The sequence below is a fragment of the Capronia epimyces genome (genome assembly GCF_000585565.1).
Source record: "Capronia epimyces CBS 606.96 chromosome Unknown aczIQ-supercont1.3, whole genome shotgun sequence".
Lineage (NCBI taxonomy): Eukaryota > Fungi > Ascomycota > Eurotiomycetes > Chaetothyriales > Herpotrichiellaceae > Capronia > Capronia epimyces.
The window spans coordinates 3,215,228-3,230,733 of record NW_006912906.1 but is presented as its reverse complement, the minus strand read 5'-3'; the positions used below and the strand labels follow the sequence as shown (position 1 = coordinate 3,230,733).

Below are 15,506 nucleotides of genomic sequence, written 5' to 3'. Positions count from 1 at the left end.
GTCGAGTCGAGGCTTCGCTTCGCTTCTTCTCTTGTTGTCCTGTCTTCTGCCTGCCCTGCATTCCAATGATCTGGCCCTATTCCGTCTGTGGCCTGCGATGGCTTGATGATGGCTGCCGGATTGCTGTTTATCTACCCGCACCAAAGCTCTCGGATTTCTTGGGCTGATGCCCACTGGGCAGTTGTGATGCTCTACTCCGTATAGGCCACTCACTAGGCGAGCACTTTACGAGTCGACATTCCTCGACTCGCAAGTGGGACTCTCTCTTTCTTCTCCGCCCTTCACTTTTCCTTTTCCTTTTCGCTTTCTACGGGCCGCAGGCGAGTCTCTTACGTGGCCCATCAAAAGCTACGTACCGCCGTCGACTTGTCATGCAACGCAAATGTCGACATGGCCCTTTGCCGAGTCGCCCGGCCGCCTCCATTTCCTCTCCGCACACCTCAAGTCGACGACGGGGAACATGTTCCACATCCACATCCGCCCACAGTCACAGAGTTAGGGCCATGTACGTTCCGCATCCACATCCACCCACAGTCACAGGGCTAGGGCCATGTCTGGGGATGGGGGATGGTCGCGTGCAACTAGTACAGACCCTGGAGAGGGTGGATGTCTTCGTGGCTGTGGGTGGTAATTGATCATACTAAAGAGCGGTGCAGCCAGACGAAACAACCGTCGAAGCTGTACACAGACAGACAGCTACAGTCTCCAGACAGACAGCTACAGTCTCCAGACAGACAGCCACAGTCTCTCGACACACTCGCTCTGCTGTCAAGACATAGATATGGCATCAACAACGGGAGATAACCTGACATCCCTCGAAGGGGACATGCTCGCCGTCGATCAAAATGCGGTGGCTGACAGTTCTGCCACTGCGGCGGTGGTGGCCAACGGCTCGATACCGAACGAAACTCCCTCGACAGAGGAGAATGAGTCTCATCCTGGTCCTGGAGGCGAGGACGACGACTCGGGCAAGGGGTCAGCAATACCAACGACGCCCGGCCATTCCCACCCCCCAGCATCAGTCACCCCCCAAATCGACACGGACGTCGTGGTTGTTGGAGCGGGCTTCAGCGGGATCTCAGCCATCTACCGGCTTCGCAAACTCGGCTTAAAGATCCAGGCATTCGAGGCCGGCTCCGACTTTGGCGGCGTGTGGTACTGGAACCGTTACCCAGGGGCCCGCGTCGACTCGGAGACGCCGTTCTACCAGCTCAACATCCCCGAGGTCTGGCGGACCTGGAACTTCTCTAAGCGGTTCCCCGACCACATAGAACTACGTCGTTACTTCGCACACATCGACGCAACACTCAACCTCCGTAAGGATGTCGAGTTCAACGCCCGCGTCATTGACGCCTCGTACAATGCCCAGCGCGGCCGGTGGACGGTCCAGACAGATGCTGGCCACACCGCGACGGCCAAGTACCTGATCCTAGCCACAGGTCTACTTCACCGCCGCTTCATCCCCGACTTTCCGGGGCTCGATCGATATCAAGGCGAGGTGCACCACTCTGGATTCTGGCCGGACGGAGTGGACGTGCGGGGCAAAAAGGTCGCCCTGATCGGCGCGGGCGCGACCGCGGTCCAAATCACCCAGGAGCTGGGCAAGCAGGCCGACCAGCTGACCGTTTTCCTCCGCCGGCCCAGCTACTGTCTGCCCATGCAGCAGCGGGCGTGGTCGAAGCTGGAGAACCTTGGCTGGAAGCCGTACCTCGAGCGACTGTTCAAGCAGGGCAGGTTGTCGCGGGCCGGCATGCCCAACGAAGGGCAGCCCTGTGGCGTGTTCGACGTGACGCAAGAAGAGCGGGAGAAGTATTTCGAAGAGCTGTGGGCTCGCGGCGCCTTCAATTTCCAGATGTGCAACTACAACAATGTGCTTCTGGACAAGAAGGCCAATCGCGAAGTCTACAACTTTTGGCTCAAAAAGACGCGCCAGCGGATCTCCGACCCCGTCAAGCGCGACATCATGGCCCCCCTGGAGCCGCCGTATTTCTTCGGGACCAAGCGCAATCCGCTGGAACATGACTACTACGAGGTCATTGACCAGCCTAACGTCGAGATTGTCGATCTGAACAAGACGCCCCTCGAGACCTTTGACCAGACCGGCATGATCATGACAGACAAGAAGCGCGAGTTTGACATGGTCGTGCTCGCCACCGGCTTTGACAGTTTTACCGGGTCGTGAGTTTCTTTCCTGCCCAAGATGGAGATGTTCATCTGCATTGACTAACGTACACGGCCACAGCCTGACGAATATGGGACTGAAGAACAAGGACGGCGTCGATATCAAAGACGTCTGGAAGGATGGCATCTGGACGTACTTGGGCATGATGTGCTCTGGGTTTCCCAACATGTTTATGACATATAGTCCACAAGGTAACATGCTGCTCACACACACATTCTCAGCCTGCCTCCCTCCCTCCCTCCTTCCTCTCTCTAGGACGCCAATAATCCTCGCGATTCATATTCTCCCTCCTGAAACCTATGATAATGCTATGGCACGTAACTAACAACAACTCCCAATCTAGCCCCAACCGCCCTATCCAACGGCCCAACCATTCTCGAATGCCAAGTCGACTTCGTCGTCGACAGCATCGCCAAGCTGGAGCGCGAAAATATAAAATCCATCGAGCCACTACACTCGGCCGAAGTCGAATGGAAGCAGTTAATTACCACCATGAACGACAGGACCTTATTCCCCTTCACCAGCTCGTGGTGGACCGGAGGCAACATCCCAGGCAAAAAGGCCGAGCCTATGACTTATATTGGCGGCATCGACAACTATGAAAAGCAATGTCGCGCCACTATGGAAAATTGGAAGGGGTTTGCTGTGGTCAAGGAGGATGAGGAGGCTCAAGACGGTGAGAAGGAGGAAGAGAAGGGGGGTATCAAGAAGGAGGAAGAGAAAGGGGATATCAAGAAGGAGCAAGACAAAGCGGTTATCAAGAAGAATGACGGTAAAAAGGAACTAGAAAAGGAAGAAGATGAAAATATCAAGAGTGGTTTCGTTCATGTCGAAACCGTCAGCGTCAGTGCGGTCGAAGTCCATGCCTGAGCTGCTGAGTTGTGTTGATACTATCTGGTATATATAATACATACGCATCTCTCTACCAAACTTAGGCATTTGCAGCCTTGCCCTTTAATCAGAAGACTGGTTTAGGCATACTATACTATATAGCCTACGCTCCCCCTGCGACCCTTTGATTAGGTAGAGAACATGGAACATTTCAACCTTTGACAGGTTTGTCTTGAAGAGGTCGAGTTCGCATCTCTACTCCTCTCTGCTTTCCAAGAAGTGGAGCCTGTTTTATCTACCCTAACCTACATTACCCTCTCTAATCAGCGTAATGGTCAAGCTTGATATTTTTAAATACCCCCATGTTCATATCAGGCACAGAAACAGAAACAGGCAGTGTGGCCTTATTGCCAGACAGGCTTTTAGAATAGACGAAAATAACAGGAACCAATTCAAGCTTAAGTCGTCTTGGACTCGACACGGTCTAACTGCTGGACGGTTGGAACGTGTTTCAGTTCTAGATCGTGGTCCTGCACGGGGGTTTCAAAGACATTGTTGATTTCCTCCAAGGTGCGGCCCCTCGTCTCGGGGAAGACAAAGTAGACGATGAGCCACAAGAGGGCCAACAAGACACAGAAGACGATGTAGTACTTCCAGCCGATGTTGCGCAGGCCGATCGGGGTGACAAACAGGCCGATCAGCAGACCCGAGTAGGTGGAGAAGAGCGAGACGGTGAGGCCGCGGGCGCGCAGGGTGAAGGGCCAGATCTCTATCGGGTAGGCGATCAGGAGGGGCGAGAAGGCGATCTGGAAGAAGAAGGAGAAGATGAAGATGAAGCCGAGCACGGCCTTGCCCAGTCCCTTGTCCTGTGACAGCGAGAAGCGTGCGGACAGGATGGTCCACGTGGTGAAGGCGATGAGCATGCCGCTGACGGACAGCATAAACAGGAACCGACGGCCGGCGCGGTCGACGAGCAGACCCGACCCCACCGCCGTGAAGAAATTCATGACGGCAATGAGCGCGTTCAGCAGCGTCTGCGTCGACACCGCCGTGATGCCGATCGTGTTGAGCACCAGCGTCAGGTAGTACGTGATAACCCCCACGCCCGCCCAGTACGCGTACACGCCGACCACCATCGAGATGAAGGTCCGGCGGAGGTTGGGCAGAGTGCGAATCAGATCGAGATAAGATGTCTCGGAGAGTGTTTGCGCCTCGAGCCGGATGCTGGCTTCAATCTCCCTCATCTCGAAGTCAACCAGCGCCGAGGTTTGGTCGCCACCGGCATGGTGCTTCTCTAGGATCTTCCGCGCTTGTTCGTGCTTCCCTTTGGCGATCAGCCACCTAGAGGATCGATGTTAGGGTCGGTTAATCATTAAACAAGGGATCTCCGCGAGGAAGAGGGAAGTGATGGTGACCCGTCAGTCATGGATTGGTAGCTGGGTAGAGCCATCGAGTCGAGAGGAAGGCATTGAAAATGGAAGAGAGAGATAGAGATCTCCCTGATAGGGGGCGTAGTCTGCATACCTTGGTGATTCGGGGATCCACCAAATTCCCACCAGCTGGATCAACGGAATGGTGGCTTGGAGAATGGACGGTATCCTCCAGGACCAGTTCGAATTCATCCTGAATGTGCCGTAGGTCACCCAGGCGGCAATCAGGGTACCAAGGTACTATGCCGTCGCGAGTTAGAGTTAGCCGGTGGAATCGGGTCGGGGCAGTCCGGGAAAATTGATAGGAGACCCTTCTTCTACCACTTACATTGCTGCTGTAATAGACGCCTGTGATCCTGCCACGATAAAGCGGATACGCCAATTCGGTGATGAGAATCGGGGAAGGCTGAGCTATGAAGGAGGTGCCAAAGCCGACCAGAAAGCGAGAGGCAATGAACCAGCCAACGTTCTGTGCCGAGCCTTGCAGAGCCGCTGCGAACAACAGGAGCGGAAGGCCAATTCGAAGAGGAAATCTTCTCCCAAAGCGGTCGCTGAGGAAAGTGACCAGGAGCAGACCGATCATCTTCCCGACCGGGTACATGGCGTTCATCGTCCCCAATATGGTTGCCGACGGTTGGCCGAAGTAGGACCTCCACTGCGGAAGAGCGAGGAGACCATTCATCATTGACCCTGCGACATGTGTAAAGGCCGTTGTCAGTCCACATATGATCCCTTGGAGGGCCCCAGGCCCCGACTCGGGCTTGAGAGACTTGTTACATACCATCGTAACCAACCGTACTGGGAGACAACAGGGGCAGCATGAGCATTAGATTCAGCTTCAACAAATGCGGCACCCGATACCACGGTCTCGGGTCCTGTGGTAATACCTTGCCACCACTCTCAGCAAACGTCTCTTCAGAGGCCGGATGATACGTACAGCTGATAATCCTTCACCTGCAGCAAGTTTTGCCGCCTTCTCTTTGTTGAAGATACCCATTGCAAGGATTGGTGTCTGCGCAGCTGCCGATTGGGGGGCAGGGGCAGGGACAGGGACAGGGGCAAGGCTCTATGTCCCAATCTAGATGTATCGCTTGTTCAATTCACGAACACCCTGGTCGTAGATATAACCATTTTGGTAAGAATGAGATCGGAATCCGATTCGGAAATCTTGTAGAATGCCCAGCCTTATGGCAGCTTGCTATCTGTTTAGTTCTCCTTCGAGGCTGGGCTTCTCCAGGCGGTATGATTTACTATTGCAATGCCTAGAAATGCCCAGAAATGTCACCGCCACTAAACACAGTACAGAATAGTTAGTATGCTGAGGGCAGCAACATTGTGGAGGGTGTTAGGAATTAGGACGGAATGCACGGAAACGTGGGATATAGGTAGGTATGGGGAACCGTGGGGAAGCTTGGGGTTCAAACTCGGCTCAGCTGCTTAACCGACAACTTAACCACAATCGCGTCCCAAGAGATGGGGGCGTTGCTGTCAGGTTCCGCCCTCAGAAACCCAATCCATTCGAAGGACTCTTGCACACGGCCATAACCCGTCAGGTATCGAACCCCTCAGGAGCTGGGCCAAAGCCTGGGATGACCTGACCATACAAGAATTCTCCGCCTCTGGGGTGGCAACATTTGAACGTGTCGAGCAATAGCCTGCTTCCTACGAACTGTGGCCACCGTCCACTCCAAGGATCTGGCCATTGACATAACTCGCCTCCTCGGAGATGAGAAACTCGGCCACTCCGGCGATCTCGCTGGCATCACCGCTTCGTTGGGCAGGTGTCCGGCAATTCGTGACGAGGGAATTGATATAGGGATTCTGCAACGCCTCGGTACTGTGGTTGCCCGATGCCATGCCTGCTTCAAACGATCCCGTGCCGATTGCATTGACGCGGATCCCTTCGGCGGCAACCTCCCTGGCGGTTTGGCGCACCAGACCCAGACACGCCATCTTGGGAACCGCGCTGCATCCATCGTAGGCCAATGTTCGTAGCACGGCCGTAGTCAGGATAAAGAGGATCGACCGGTTCTTTGCCGCCTGTTTCCGGAGGATAGGAATCCCTCGTTTGATGATGTTGAATCCACCAAAGACTTCAGTCTCTACCACACTGCGAAAAACCTCGTCGGAGACCTCGAAGATGGGACAAATGGGGATTTTGGGCCCGCTTGCCAGGATGATCGAATCTAACCGGCCCCAGTGAGCCTCGGTTTCGACGAGAAACTTCTCGACCGAGTCGCCGTTGGTGACATCAACCTGTGCAGTGGACGCTTTCCCCCCAGCGTCAATGATTGATGTAGCCAACTCTTCAGCTGCGGCTTTGTTGGCGAAATAGCCCAGTGTCACAGCAGCACGCTGGGCAACTCGCTGTGCGATGGCTCGCCCCAGTCCGCCGCTGGCACCCACGATGGCGACGGCCTTGGAGACGTTCAAGTGCTGCCTTTCACCCATTGTGACTGACCGTGAGAGTTCGCCAACCAAAGTCTCGACTAGCTATGGACACCGGCAGGTATTGGGTGTGAAACTCTAAAGTTGCAAGTAGGGCTGCGAGTGAACGAGCCAGAGGATGTGTCGAGTCCTGTCCATACCTTTGGGCAGCTCTTCTCATTTTCCGTGCCAATTCCGAGAAAACTTAGTCTGTACTCTGTATTCCACCAGGCAGTGTAAGACAAGTGTGCTCAGGGTAGCGTTCACCACCACGATGTCCCACCAGCTGGTACGGTTCTGGTTCCGGCCTCGGGGTCCTGGCAATGCTTCAGGACGACTGCGATCGACGGGGCGCCGCACATGAGGCTGAGGCTGAGGCTGAGGCTGATGCTGAGGCTGAGGCTGATGTTGAAGCTACATAAGTAAGGCGCAGGCGCCGAAAGATTGATTGCGGGGAAATGGGAAATCCATCGGAAGCGGGCGCCGCCCAAACTGCGCCTGCGCCACGCTGCCACCTTCCACCTGCCGCCTTCCGCCCTCCATCTGCATCTGGCATCAACTGCCACTGATTCTCTGCTGCTCCCAGCGTCTCCTATGGCGGAATCCATGTCTCGACATCCCATGGCCACGGCGAATCCAGACCCATCAGACCTCGTCCTCCGCATGCTTCCCCGCCGTAGTCGGGCTCCGTGAGCATGGCAATCAGCCGAGTCCTGATCCTCGATCCCGCCCCGGATCCGAGGGAAGCAGCCCGACGCCGTCCATCTGCCGACGTCCACGTCCGATGCCTCGAACCTGATTCGTCGGGATGGAGCTGAAGTTGGAGCTAGAAGAGGATTTCTCATATATTGCCTCAATCTGACATATTCTGTGTCTCACCTCCAGCTCTGCTGAACGCCCTGCGTCCTCGTTGACACCCATGCAAGCTGCATCGGAACGGCTCTATTAGGTTGCCATCGGAATTGGCCCGTTGTACAACACTAAGTATGCTACGTTAAAGAAAGATAGAGATTATTCAGACGGTCGACAGAGAAAGGCAGTCAAGCAGACACGACAGCCATACTACCACCACACTAACTGGTGACCATGTCGCAATCCTACGACTTCCTGGTAGGCACCTTCAACACGCCCCAACTCTACACTCTCCGATTCACACCTCCGACACCTGAGTCGTCTACAAAGAGTTCTAGTTCTGGCTCCGGATCAAACTCCGGGAATTTAAGGATCCTACACCGTACCGCAGCCATCGGCTCACACTCGTGGCTTCATCTTTCACCGCCCAAGACGAACGGAACGCGAAACCTATACGCCACGGCGTGGACGGAGCCGCCTTCAGTTGTGGCGTACGCGGTCGACTCGTCCACCAAAATCAAACTGCTCAGCAGAGCCCAGACAAAGGCACGGAGTGGCTATGTCACCGCCAACGATGTTGCCGTGTATTCTGCTGGCGGTGCGACCGGCGAGGTCTTCAGCATCGACCGAGATAGTGGGACTTTTGTAGCACCCCAAACCAAGTCCGCTTCCGAGGCATCACCTCCAAGACTCACAAACGGGACAACCGCTGGTTCCCACCATACCGCAGGACAATCATCGTCACAACCATCATCGCCAAACCAGCTGTTGCAGACCTTGTCGTTTGTCGACTCCTCAGCTCAACGCGATAATGGAAGTGTCATGGACTTTGGCGGGCTCCGACATGGCGCACACTCCGCGGACCTCTCGCCCTCCGGCAACACCCTATACATCGCCGACATTGGACGGAATTGCATTTGGACCTTCGCCGTGTCTCCGACCGATGGGAGTGTTACGCTGGGCGAGAAACACATTTCGCCGCGGCCGAATGACGGACCTCGCCACGTCTGGCCCCATCCAGCCGGCGGCTATGTGTATTGTGTCCAGGAGCATACCAGCATGGTGGACGTGTTTTCGACCAACCACGACGGCGTCTCCCTGACCCACAAGCAAGGCGTGCGCATCATTCCGCCTGACCAGCACGAGCAGGATTTCTGGGCCGACGAGGTCCGCACCAGCCTCTCGCGCGCCGACCGCCCGCAGTATTTGTACGCCAGCACGCGAGGTTTGAAACCGGGCAAGAAAGGTTACGTGGCAGTTTACAAGCTGACCGATGACGGACGGATTGATACCTCTGTCTCTGGGCCCAAATCAGAGCCAGCCGATCTGTACGCCGGCCTGCTGTACATGTACGAGACCCCAAACAGCGGTGGTTGGGCCAACGCCATCCAGCCAGGCCCGACGGTGCAGGGGGTCGAGTACCTAGCGCTAACGGACAGCGAGGACGGGTGGGTGTTTGTGTTGAGCTGGAACGGTGCCGAGATCAAAGAGGTCGCCCGGACCAAATTGGACCCAGGTGCCGGCGCCGCAACTGCGGTCTGGTTGTAGCTTAGGAGCGTCGTCGAGACCCTGATTCGAGTCACTGCAAGGAGTGTAGAGGGAAAGAATTAGAGTTTCGACCTACTGGGGGTATGGCACCCATACACAGCTTCATTCTGTATAACTATAGTCTGCAACGGGCGGCTTCCTCGGAGAGAAGATGAGACGAATCGGATTTCCGCTCCGTGCTCAACGTAGAAGCAGGACTGTCACTGTCTTGGGCGCAAACATTTATATTATACCGTACTGTGTGGCTATCAATATCCGCACAATCGCAATCACGATGATACATGACTTCGGACAGAATCTCCAGAATGACATGGTGACATGGTGACACGTAAGACCAAGGGCGAAAGGCCTTCCCCGTCACTTCAATCGACCTTCTCGGACGCATGATTGGCCGGCGCAATAGCAGTAGCAGCCGCAGTTGTAGCCATCGAGCCATTCGTGCCCGACCGGCTCCTCCGTCCTCCTGTGTCAAGATCGTGGTGCACTTTACTCCGAGTAGCATACAATGCAGCCATCTGCAATTCCTCGTCCTCAGCACCGCCCTCGTCATCATCGATGGGCTTCTTAAGCGCCATGGTGGGGGCAAATTTGGACTTCTGCCGCAGTTTCTTGCCATAAAAATAGAAGAGCACGGGGATTGGGACGAGACAAAACGCAAGGCAGCCGAGCAAAGTCCCGGCCCATTCGATGCCCATACCGTTGAACATCTGACGCGCAAAGAGCGGGAATCCGGCCGCGGAGATCGACCGGAGGAAAGTGTTCGCCGCGACGGCAGAAGCCGCACTAGACATTCGTTAGTTGTAAAACAGAGAAGCTGGGAACATAGCAAATTGTCCACGTACAACATGAGATATGAGTCGATCAGGTAGTTGAAGCACTGAATAAAAATAGCCAGTAGTCCAAACCCGGTGAATAGGCCAGAAAGAGTCGGGACGATCCAATGTACAGACTCCTTGTAGCCGGACCAGCCGAACCAAAACAGACCGAGAGCAAACAGCGTGCCTCCAATCATGACCGGGGGTAGACGCCATTCAGGAACCGGGATGCCTCCATTGGCGTCAAGCTTCCTGTTGTAATCTCTCGCATTGTAGATGATGTAGCCTGCGACAAAGAAGATACCCACCACCATCCCGAAGAAAGGCAGGCCCGAGACACCCGGCTTCATATGATGGACCCCTGCAAATACTAGAGGGTAGGCGGTCAGGAAGAGATAGAGGAGCCCATAAATGAAAGACATGTAGCAGGTGATGGCGAGGATGATGGGTTCGGAAACCAAGAGCCGGATTGGACGAGAGAAGTTCTTAGTTATGAGCTCTCGGAAGTCCACCTCCACTTCCTCCTGCTTTGCGTGAATGCCCCAATTCTTAGTCCGGCGACGCAACTCGGCGGCTTTGCCGACCAGCACCATCGGTGCGTAAGATTCTTGCAAGAAGATAAGGTTGAGAATAAAGGCAGCGGAGCCCATGATTCCTGGCAGATAGAGATTCCAGCGCCATTTCAGGTAGGAGCTGTCGATGAAGCCTCCAACGAAAGGCCCCAGCATAGGACCCATGAACACCATGGAGGAGAAGATGACAACGGCCGTGCCTCTCTGGCGGTTATCGAACATGTCGGCAAAGACGGCCGCCACGACCGCCAGCGGACACGAACCGAAGAAGCCGGTGAAGAATCGGCAGATCATGACAGTTTGAAGGTCTTTGGCTGTAGCACAGCCGAAACAAAAGACTGAAAAACCAAACATGCCAATCAGGATTGGGATTTTCCGCCCTCGCAGTTCAGAGAAAGGGCCCCAGCACAGCGGGCCAAATGCATACCCAAGGACGTAGAGAGATGTGCTGAGGGTAGCGACCTCGACGCTGACTCCAAAGTATTTACCAACCGACATTGTTGACGAAGAGAAGATGGAGGATGTGAAGGTGCTACACAAGCAGGTATATGCCAAGATGGCACCAAGATAGAATCTGGTTGTTTTCAGCAACAGCTTTTCCACAGGGGTTTCGCTTGCAATACAGTTCACTTACTTCTTCTTGAAAGGCCAGTTCTGTGGATGGAGAGGGTCATCTATGCCATCGAATTCCACAACGTAGTCTTCCTGCGCCGGTAATGGAGGCGGATATGGCTTGCCCCCACCAAATTCAGGGAGAGGCTTTGAATCCGTCCTAGACTTGACGCTGGCCCCCACGGTCTGAATCTGTTGTAGGCGGTGTGTCTCCGTTCTCAGGTCTTCGATGGGGTGCGTGGTTGACCGTCTGAGGCCGATGTTAGGGCTTGGTGCGGTGGCTATCCGTCCCATTGAAGTGCCCGAAGAGGCGCTTGAACCGGTGGAACTGGAAGAGGCGGATGAATGTGAGTTCTGACTGCGAAGAGGACTGCGAAGAGATCGGCGCTCTTTGCTCTCTTTAGAAAAGGTCCGGGTCGCTTGCATCTCAGCGCGCTCTAGGTCACGGTCGACGATGTCCATTTTGGCGAGTGTGTAGGCTGTCTTGCTTCCTTCTCTTCCACACGATCACGGTTCGAGTGGCTGAAATAATATAAAGACCATTCAACGATCCACTGCTAGAGGGAGCGTATGCGTCTTGCAAAGAAGCGAGTTCGAAAGCCGAGATAACAATGGTGAACGATCGAGAATGGTCGCGCGACGGCTGACTCTTGCGGATGGGTAGAATCTATGCTTTGGAATAGGTAGCCGAGTTCGATGGAGGGGCAAGATAGTGGCGAGGCTAGATATACAAAGCGTTATGGACGATGGGTGCGGAGGAGGAACACAAACTCCCGAGTTATAGCTGTGGTGAACTTAATACACGAGATGGATGCGCAGGAACGCTGTCGTCGAAATGGGGGGTGAACGGATGTCATCGACCTGACCTGACCTGACCTGACCCGACCCCTCCGAGTTGTCCTAAGGCGCCCCAAACAAATGCTTTTCGCCGGGGCGGGCAGGGTCCTACTGTAGTTAAGATTGGCCAACTTGCCCCGGTAGCAATACCCATGTTTAGCCTGCCCCAGTGCCTGGACTTCGCTGCTTGCTAGCCTTTAGAGCCCTATTAGTAGCTGCAATGTCCAATCATTCACAGCCTAGGTAGCCTAAGCGGCTTAGTCAGTGCTGGCGCCCGGCTGAGTTGTGCTGACTCACGTTGAGCCTTGCCTGAATGTCTCATGTCACCCTAGCTAGACCAGAACCTTCGACTTCTTACTACCAACATCTAACATCTGCTCCATACATACCCTGCCGCTCCTACCGCTGGCAAGATGCATAACAGTACCGTCGGCCGATCGCAAATGAGTCCACTCACGCTCCACCTCTTATCAAGTCTACTTACATGCCGTGCTTATGATAAACGCAGATGGTCGGAAAAAGACCTGCCTCGTGCCTCAAACTTGCGAGCTTGCAGGAACTGAGGCTTGGGAGTCACTGTACTCCGTACGGATACGCAGTACATATTCGCCGGTTCACCGCCGAGTCAAGCCAGTCTCTACACGATTCCTGCGTCGGATTTCCGACCACCTAGTCAGGTCTCCCGCCTCCAACAAACTGATCTTACGGGACAAGCCGCTAGGGTCACCCAGTATTACTGGCTCCCACCCCTCCGCATCACTTTCTTCATCCTGTCTGCCAGGGAGCATTTGCACTGTTCGCCAGCGGACCAGGACCACCACTACAAGTAGTGTCAATGCCAGCAGGACCCCTGCGACGATAGCCGCCGCCTGCGCTGCCCCATATCTTCTCTCGACGCGACCACATATTGCCGTCGATATCGCCCCGAATACAAATTTGAGAGACTGAGTGACCGCTATGCCTGCGCTGACCCTTGGATAGCACGAGAAATTGGTTCTTTGCTGGCGGTATGGTCCCATGACTGACTGCCGTGCTGGCCGTCCGGTCATTCCAGGCTGCAGGTCAGACGTGTCGAAGGTTTGCATGATCAATGCGTAGCATTCGCCAATTCCCAAGACCGATGCATAGCCGACAAGTCCCGCAAAAAGGCACGGGACGGCCACGGGAAACACAGGACCTTTCGAAGTCAGAGCATAGCCAATGGCTGCCAGTGGAAGAAACACCATCCACAATGTCCGCCGGAGGGTATGCGATGTCCAACCGATTGCGCTTTTCAAGGTCATACTGTTTGTCCGCGGCGGGAGATATCGGGCACGACTGAGCCACGACGCCTTCTGGAATGGGATCGCCATTACCGAACCAATACCCAGAGACAGGACGCAGAGTCCGACATGGACAGGCTTGTACCGGTATCTAGTGGATGCCAAAGCTCCAAGAAGCTACTGAATGTGAGCCCAGATATTTCTCCAGTTCACAAGACTTACCATCAATACCAAGGTGAATTGGGCGTAAACCCACGCTGTGTATATAGACAGCACCAGGAAACCAGGTTGCTTGACCATTTTCCAGCTTAATCGGAGGCCAGCAATCACCTCTTCGCCCCACCAGTAAGGTCCTGTACCGGTCAAATGCAATTTGACCTCCCCTCGAGCCACCCTGCTGAAGCCACCGCCCTCGCCGAGCACATCTGCAATAGTTCTCCGGAAGGCCGACCGACGGACCTCGGGTGTGATAACGTTCAGTAGAAGGACAAACATGAGGAATATCAACGATACCCAGAAACCCCAATCTACAGAGGCTCCATTGATGATGAAGGCTCCAAGCACAAACCCAAGCGCAATGGAACCCATTGTGCACCAAGACCAGGCTGCTAGCCATACACCCATTCCTCCTCCATGTCGCCGGACGTCAAGTGGATCTTCCAATCCTTCGTTAGACTCACTGCTCTTGAGCGATGCCCCGAAAACATCTAAAAGGGTCCCGAAATTGTTGATGTTGGCAAAGCCGAAAACGAGTCCCGAGACCGCCCGAGATAAGAGCAAAAGTATGCGATATGTTCGCACATCGGGACTTCGGAATGTACTGACTGCCAGTCCTTGAGGTATTTGGAGACACAATGCCAGAGTCAAGGCTGCAATAGTGTACGGTTTCCGGCCGTGTAGAAGAGGGAGGGGCCACAAGAGCAGGGTTGGTATAGCGAGACCGCAGTACAGAAAGACGTTTCCGAAGATCATGAGTCGATCGAAATCGACGATCACATATTGAATCGCTGGCACCTCTCCAGAATAGATGCCGATCAAGAATCCCAGACAGGCTGTATTGACGCAGCTACCCAGAGCAGCCCAGCGTTTTCTCGAGTTTGGCCAGTTTCGGGCCACAGGGGCGTGGTTGCAGCTCTGGTGTATGTCAAAGTCATCTGGTCTGTCGGCAATATCAACATGCCTCACGCCGTTGAGATCAATCTTGTGGCTGTGACTGGGTATTCCGTGCGCCAAGTTAATGCTTCCCTGCCTGGAATCGATTCCGAACACCTGGGTGAAATGTCGTTCATGTCCCGGGCGAGGAACTTGAAGCTTCTCTCCGCCCTCCAACAAATGATCCTTCTCTTCGTTCTCCTCATCCTTCAGATCATCTCCGTTGAGTCTCAGAAAAGGCGGCGGCTGTGGAACTAGAGAGCTTCCCCTTCTCTCGTAAATACTGCCGGTGGACGTGGTGCGCGGACCAATCTGTGGCGGCCGAAGAGACTCGACATGTTGATTCCTGCTAGGTAAAGTTGCTTGGATCGAGGTCTTTCTTCTCTGACGTGACCGATGTGCAGGACTTACAGGCCTCTCTTCTGTCGCCACTCTCGTTCTTTTCTGGTCGTCTACAGACCCTGCCATTTGAGCAATCTTGACAGCTTCATCCAGTAAACGCTCCATTTCCTGAATGGTGTGAGCCATAGTCCTGGAGACATCCATGCTTTGCGTTTGGTCCTCCTTGTCCTTATCCACACCTGTTTCATTCTTTGGTAGAAGTGCCGGGATATTTGACTGACGTCGGCGTCGGGACAAGGAGCGGAGGGGCCGAAGTTTCACATTTGAAGTCTCATCCCGTTGCTTCTCCGGCCTGCCCGGTCTATTTGATTGACCGTTACCTCGGCCTGGAGCATCTGCTGAGGGATGCTCAGAGTTGTCTGCGCCGTTGCCCATTTCCTATCATCCAACTTTGTATTGAGGAGGTTCTAATACGATTGACCAATGGCGTCATGCGTTCATTGAACATGGAGACTGGAGACTGCTCAGGTTATCATGAGAAGTCTCGCAACAAAATCGTGAAGATATGTCAGGGATTACGACGATAGCGATAGTGGAGGGAAGAATACCTGGGTGTGAACATGATGGCTGCGCACGATGGCTGC

General features: G+C 54.5%; 6 protein-coding genes across 6 annotated transcripts; 2 read left to right on the top strand and 4 right to left on the bottom strand.

The window, feature by feature from the left end:
* Positions 1–781: 781 nt before the first annotated feature.
* Positions 782–3,052, top strand: A1O3_04440 (uncharacterized protein; the record flags this gene model as incomplete). Its single annotated transcript, XM_007734569.1, has 3 exons — positions 782–2,178; positions 2,243–2,373; positions 2,526–3,052. 3 exons carry the CDS (start codon positions 782–784, stop codon positions 3,050–3,052), a joined length of 2,055 nt encoding a protein of 684 aa, XP_007732759.1.
* A 419-nt stretch (positions 3,053–3,471) lies between these two features.
* A1O3_04439 (uncharacterized protein) lies at positions 3,472–5,128 on the bottom strand (the record flags this gene model as incomplete). The annotated part of the gene is made up of 3 exons (XM_007734568.1): positions 3,472–4,354; positions 4,538–4,683; positions 4,772–5,128. The coding sequence occupies 3 exons, from the start codon at positions 5,126–5,128 to the stop codon at positions 3,472–3,474; spliced, it is 1,386 nt and encodes a 461-aa protein (XP_007732758.1).
* A 977-nt stretch (positions 5,129–6,105) lies between these two features.
* On the bottom strand, positions 6,106–6,894 carry A1O3_04438 (uncharacterized protein; the record flags this gene model as incomplete). The annotated part of the gene is made up of 1 exon (XM_007734567.1): positions 6,106–6,894. One exon carries the CDS (start codon positions 6,892–6,894, stop codon positions 6,106–6,108), a length of 789 nt encoding a protein of 262 aa, XP_007732757.1.
* Positions 6,895–7,956: 1,062 nt separating this feature from the next.
* A1O3_04437 (uncharacterized protein) lies at positions 7,957–9,270 on the top strand (the record flags this gene model as incomplete). Its single annotated transcript, XM_007734566.1, has 1 exon — positions 7,957–9,270. One exon carries the CDS (start codon positions 7,957–7,959, stop codon positions 9,268–9,270), a length of 1,314 nt encoding a protein of 437 aa, XP_007732756.1.
* A 362-nt stretch (positions 9,271–9,632) lies between these two features.
* A1O3_04436 (MFS transporter, DHA1 family, multidrug resistance protein) lies at positions 9,633–11,731 on the bottom strand (the record flags this gene model as incomplete). Its single annotated transcript, XM_007734565.1, has 3 exons — positions 9,633–10,053; positions 10,113–11,231; positions 11,292–11,731. 3 exons carry the CDS (start codon positions 11,729–11,731, stop codon positions 9,633–9,635), a joined length of 1,980 nt encoding a protein of 659 aa, XP_007732755.1.
* A 989-nt stretch (positions 11,732–12,720) lies between these two features.
* Positions 12,721–15,066, bottom strand: A1O3_04435 (uncharacterized protein; the record flags this gene model as incomplete). The annotated part of the gene is made up of 2 exons (XM_007734564.1): positions 12,721–13,545; positions 13,591–15,066. 2 exons carry the CDS (start codon positions 15,064–15,066, stop codon positions 12,721–12,723), a joined length of 2,301 nt encoding a protein of 766 aa, XP_007732754.1.
* Positions 15,067–15,506: the final 440 nt, after the last annotated feature.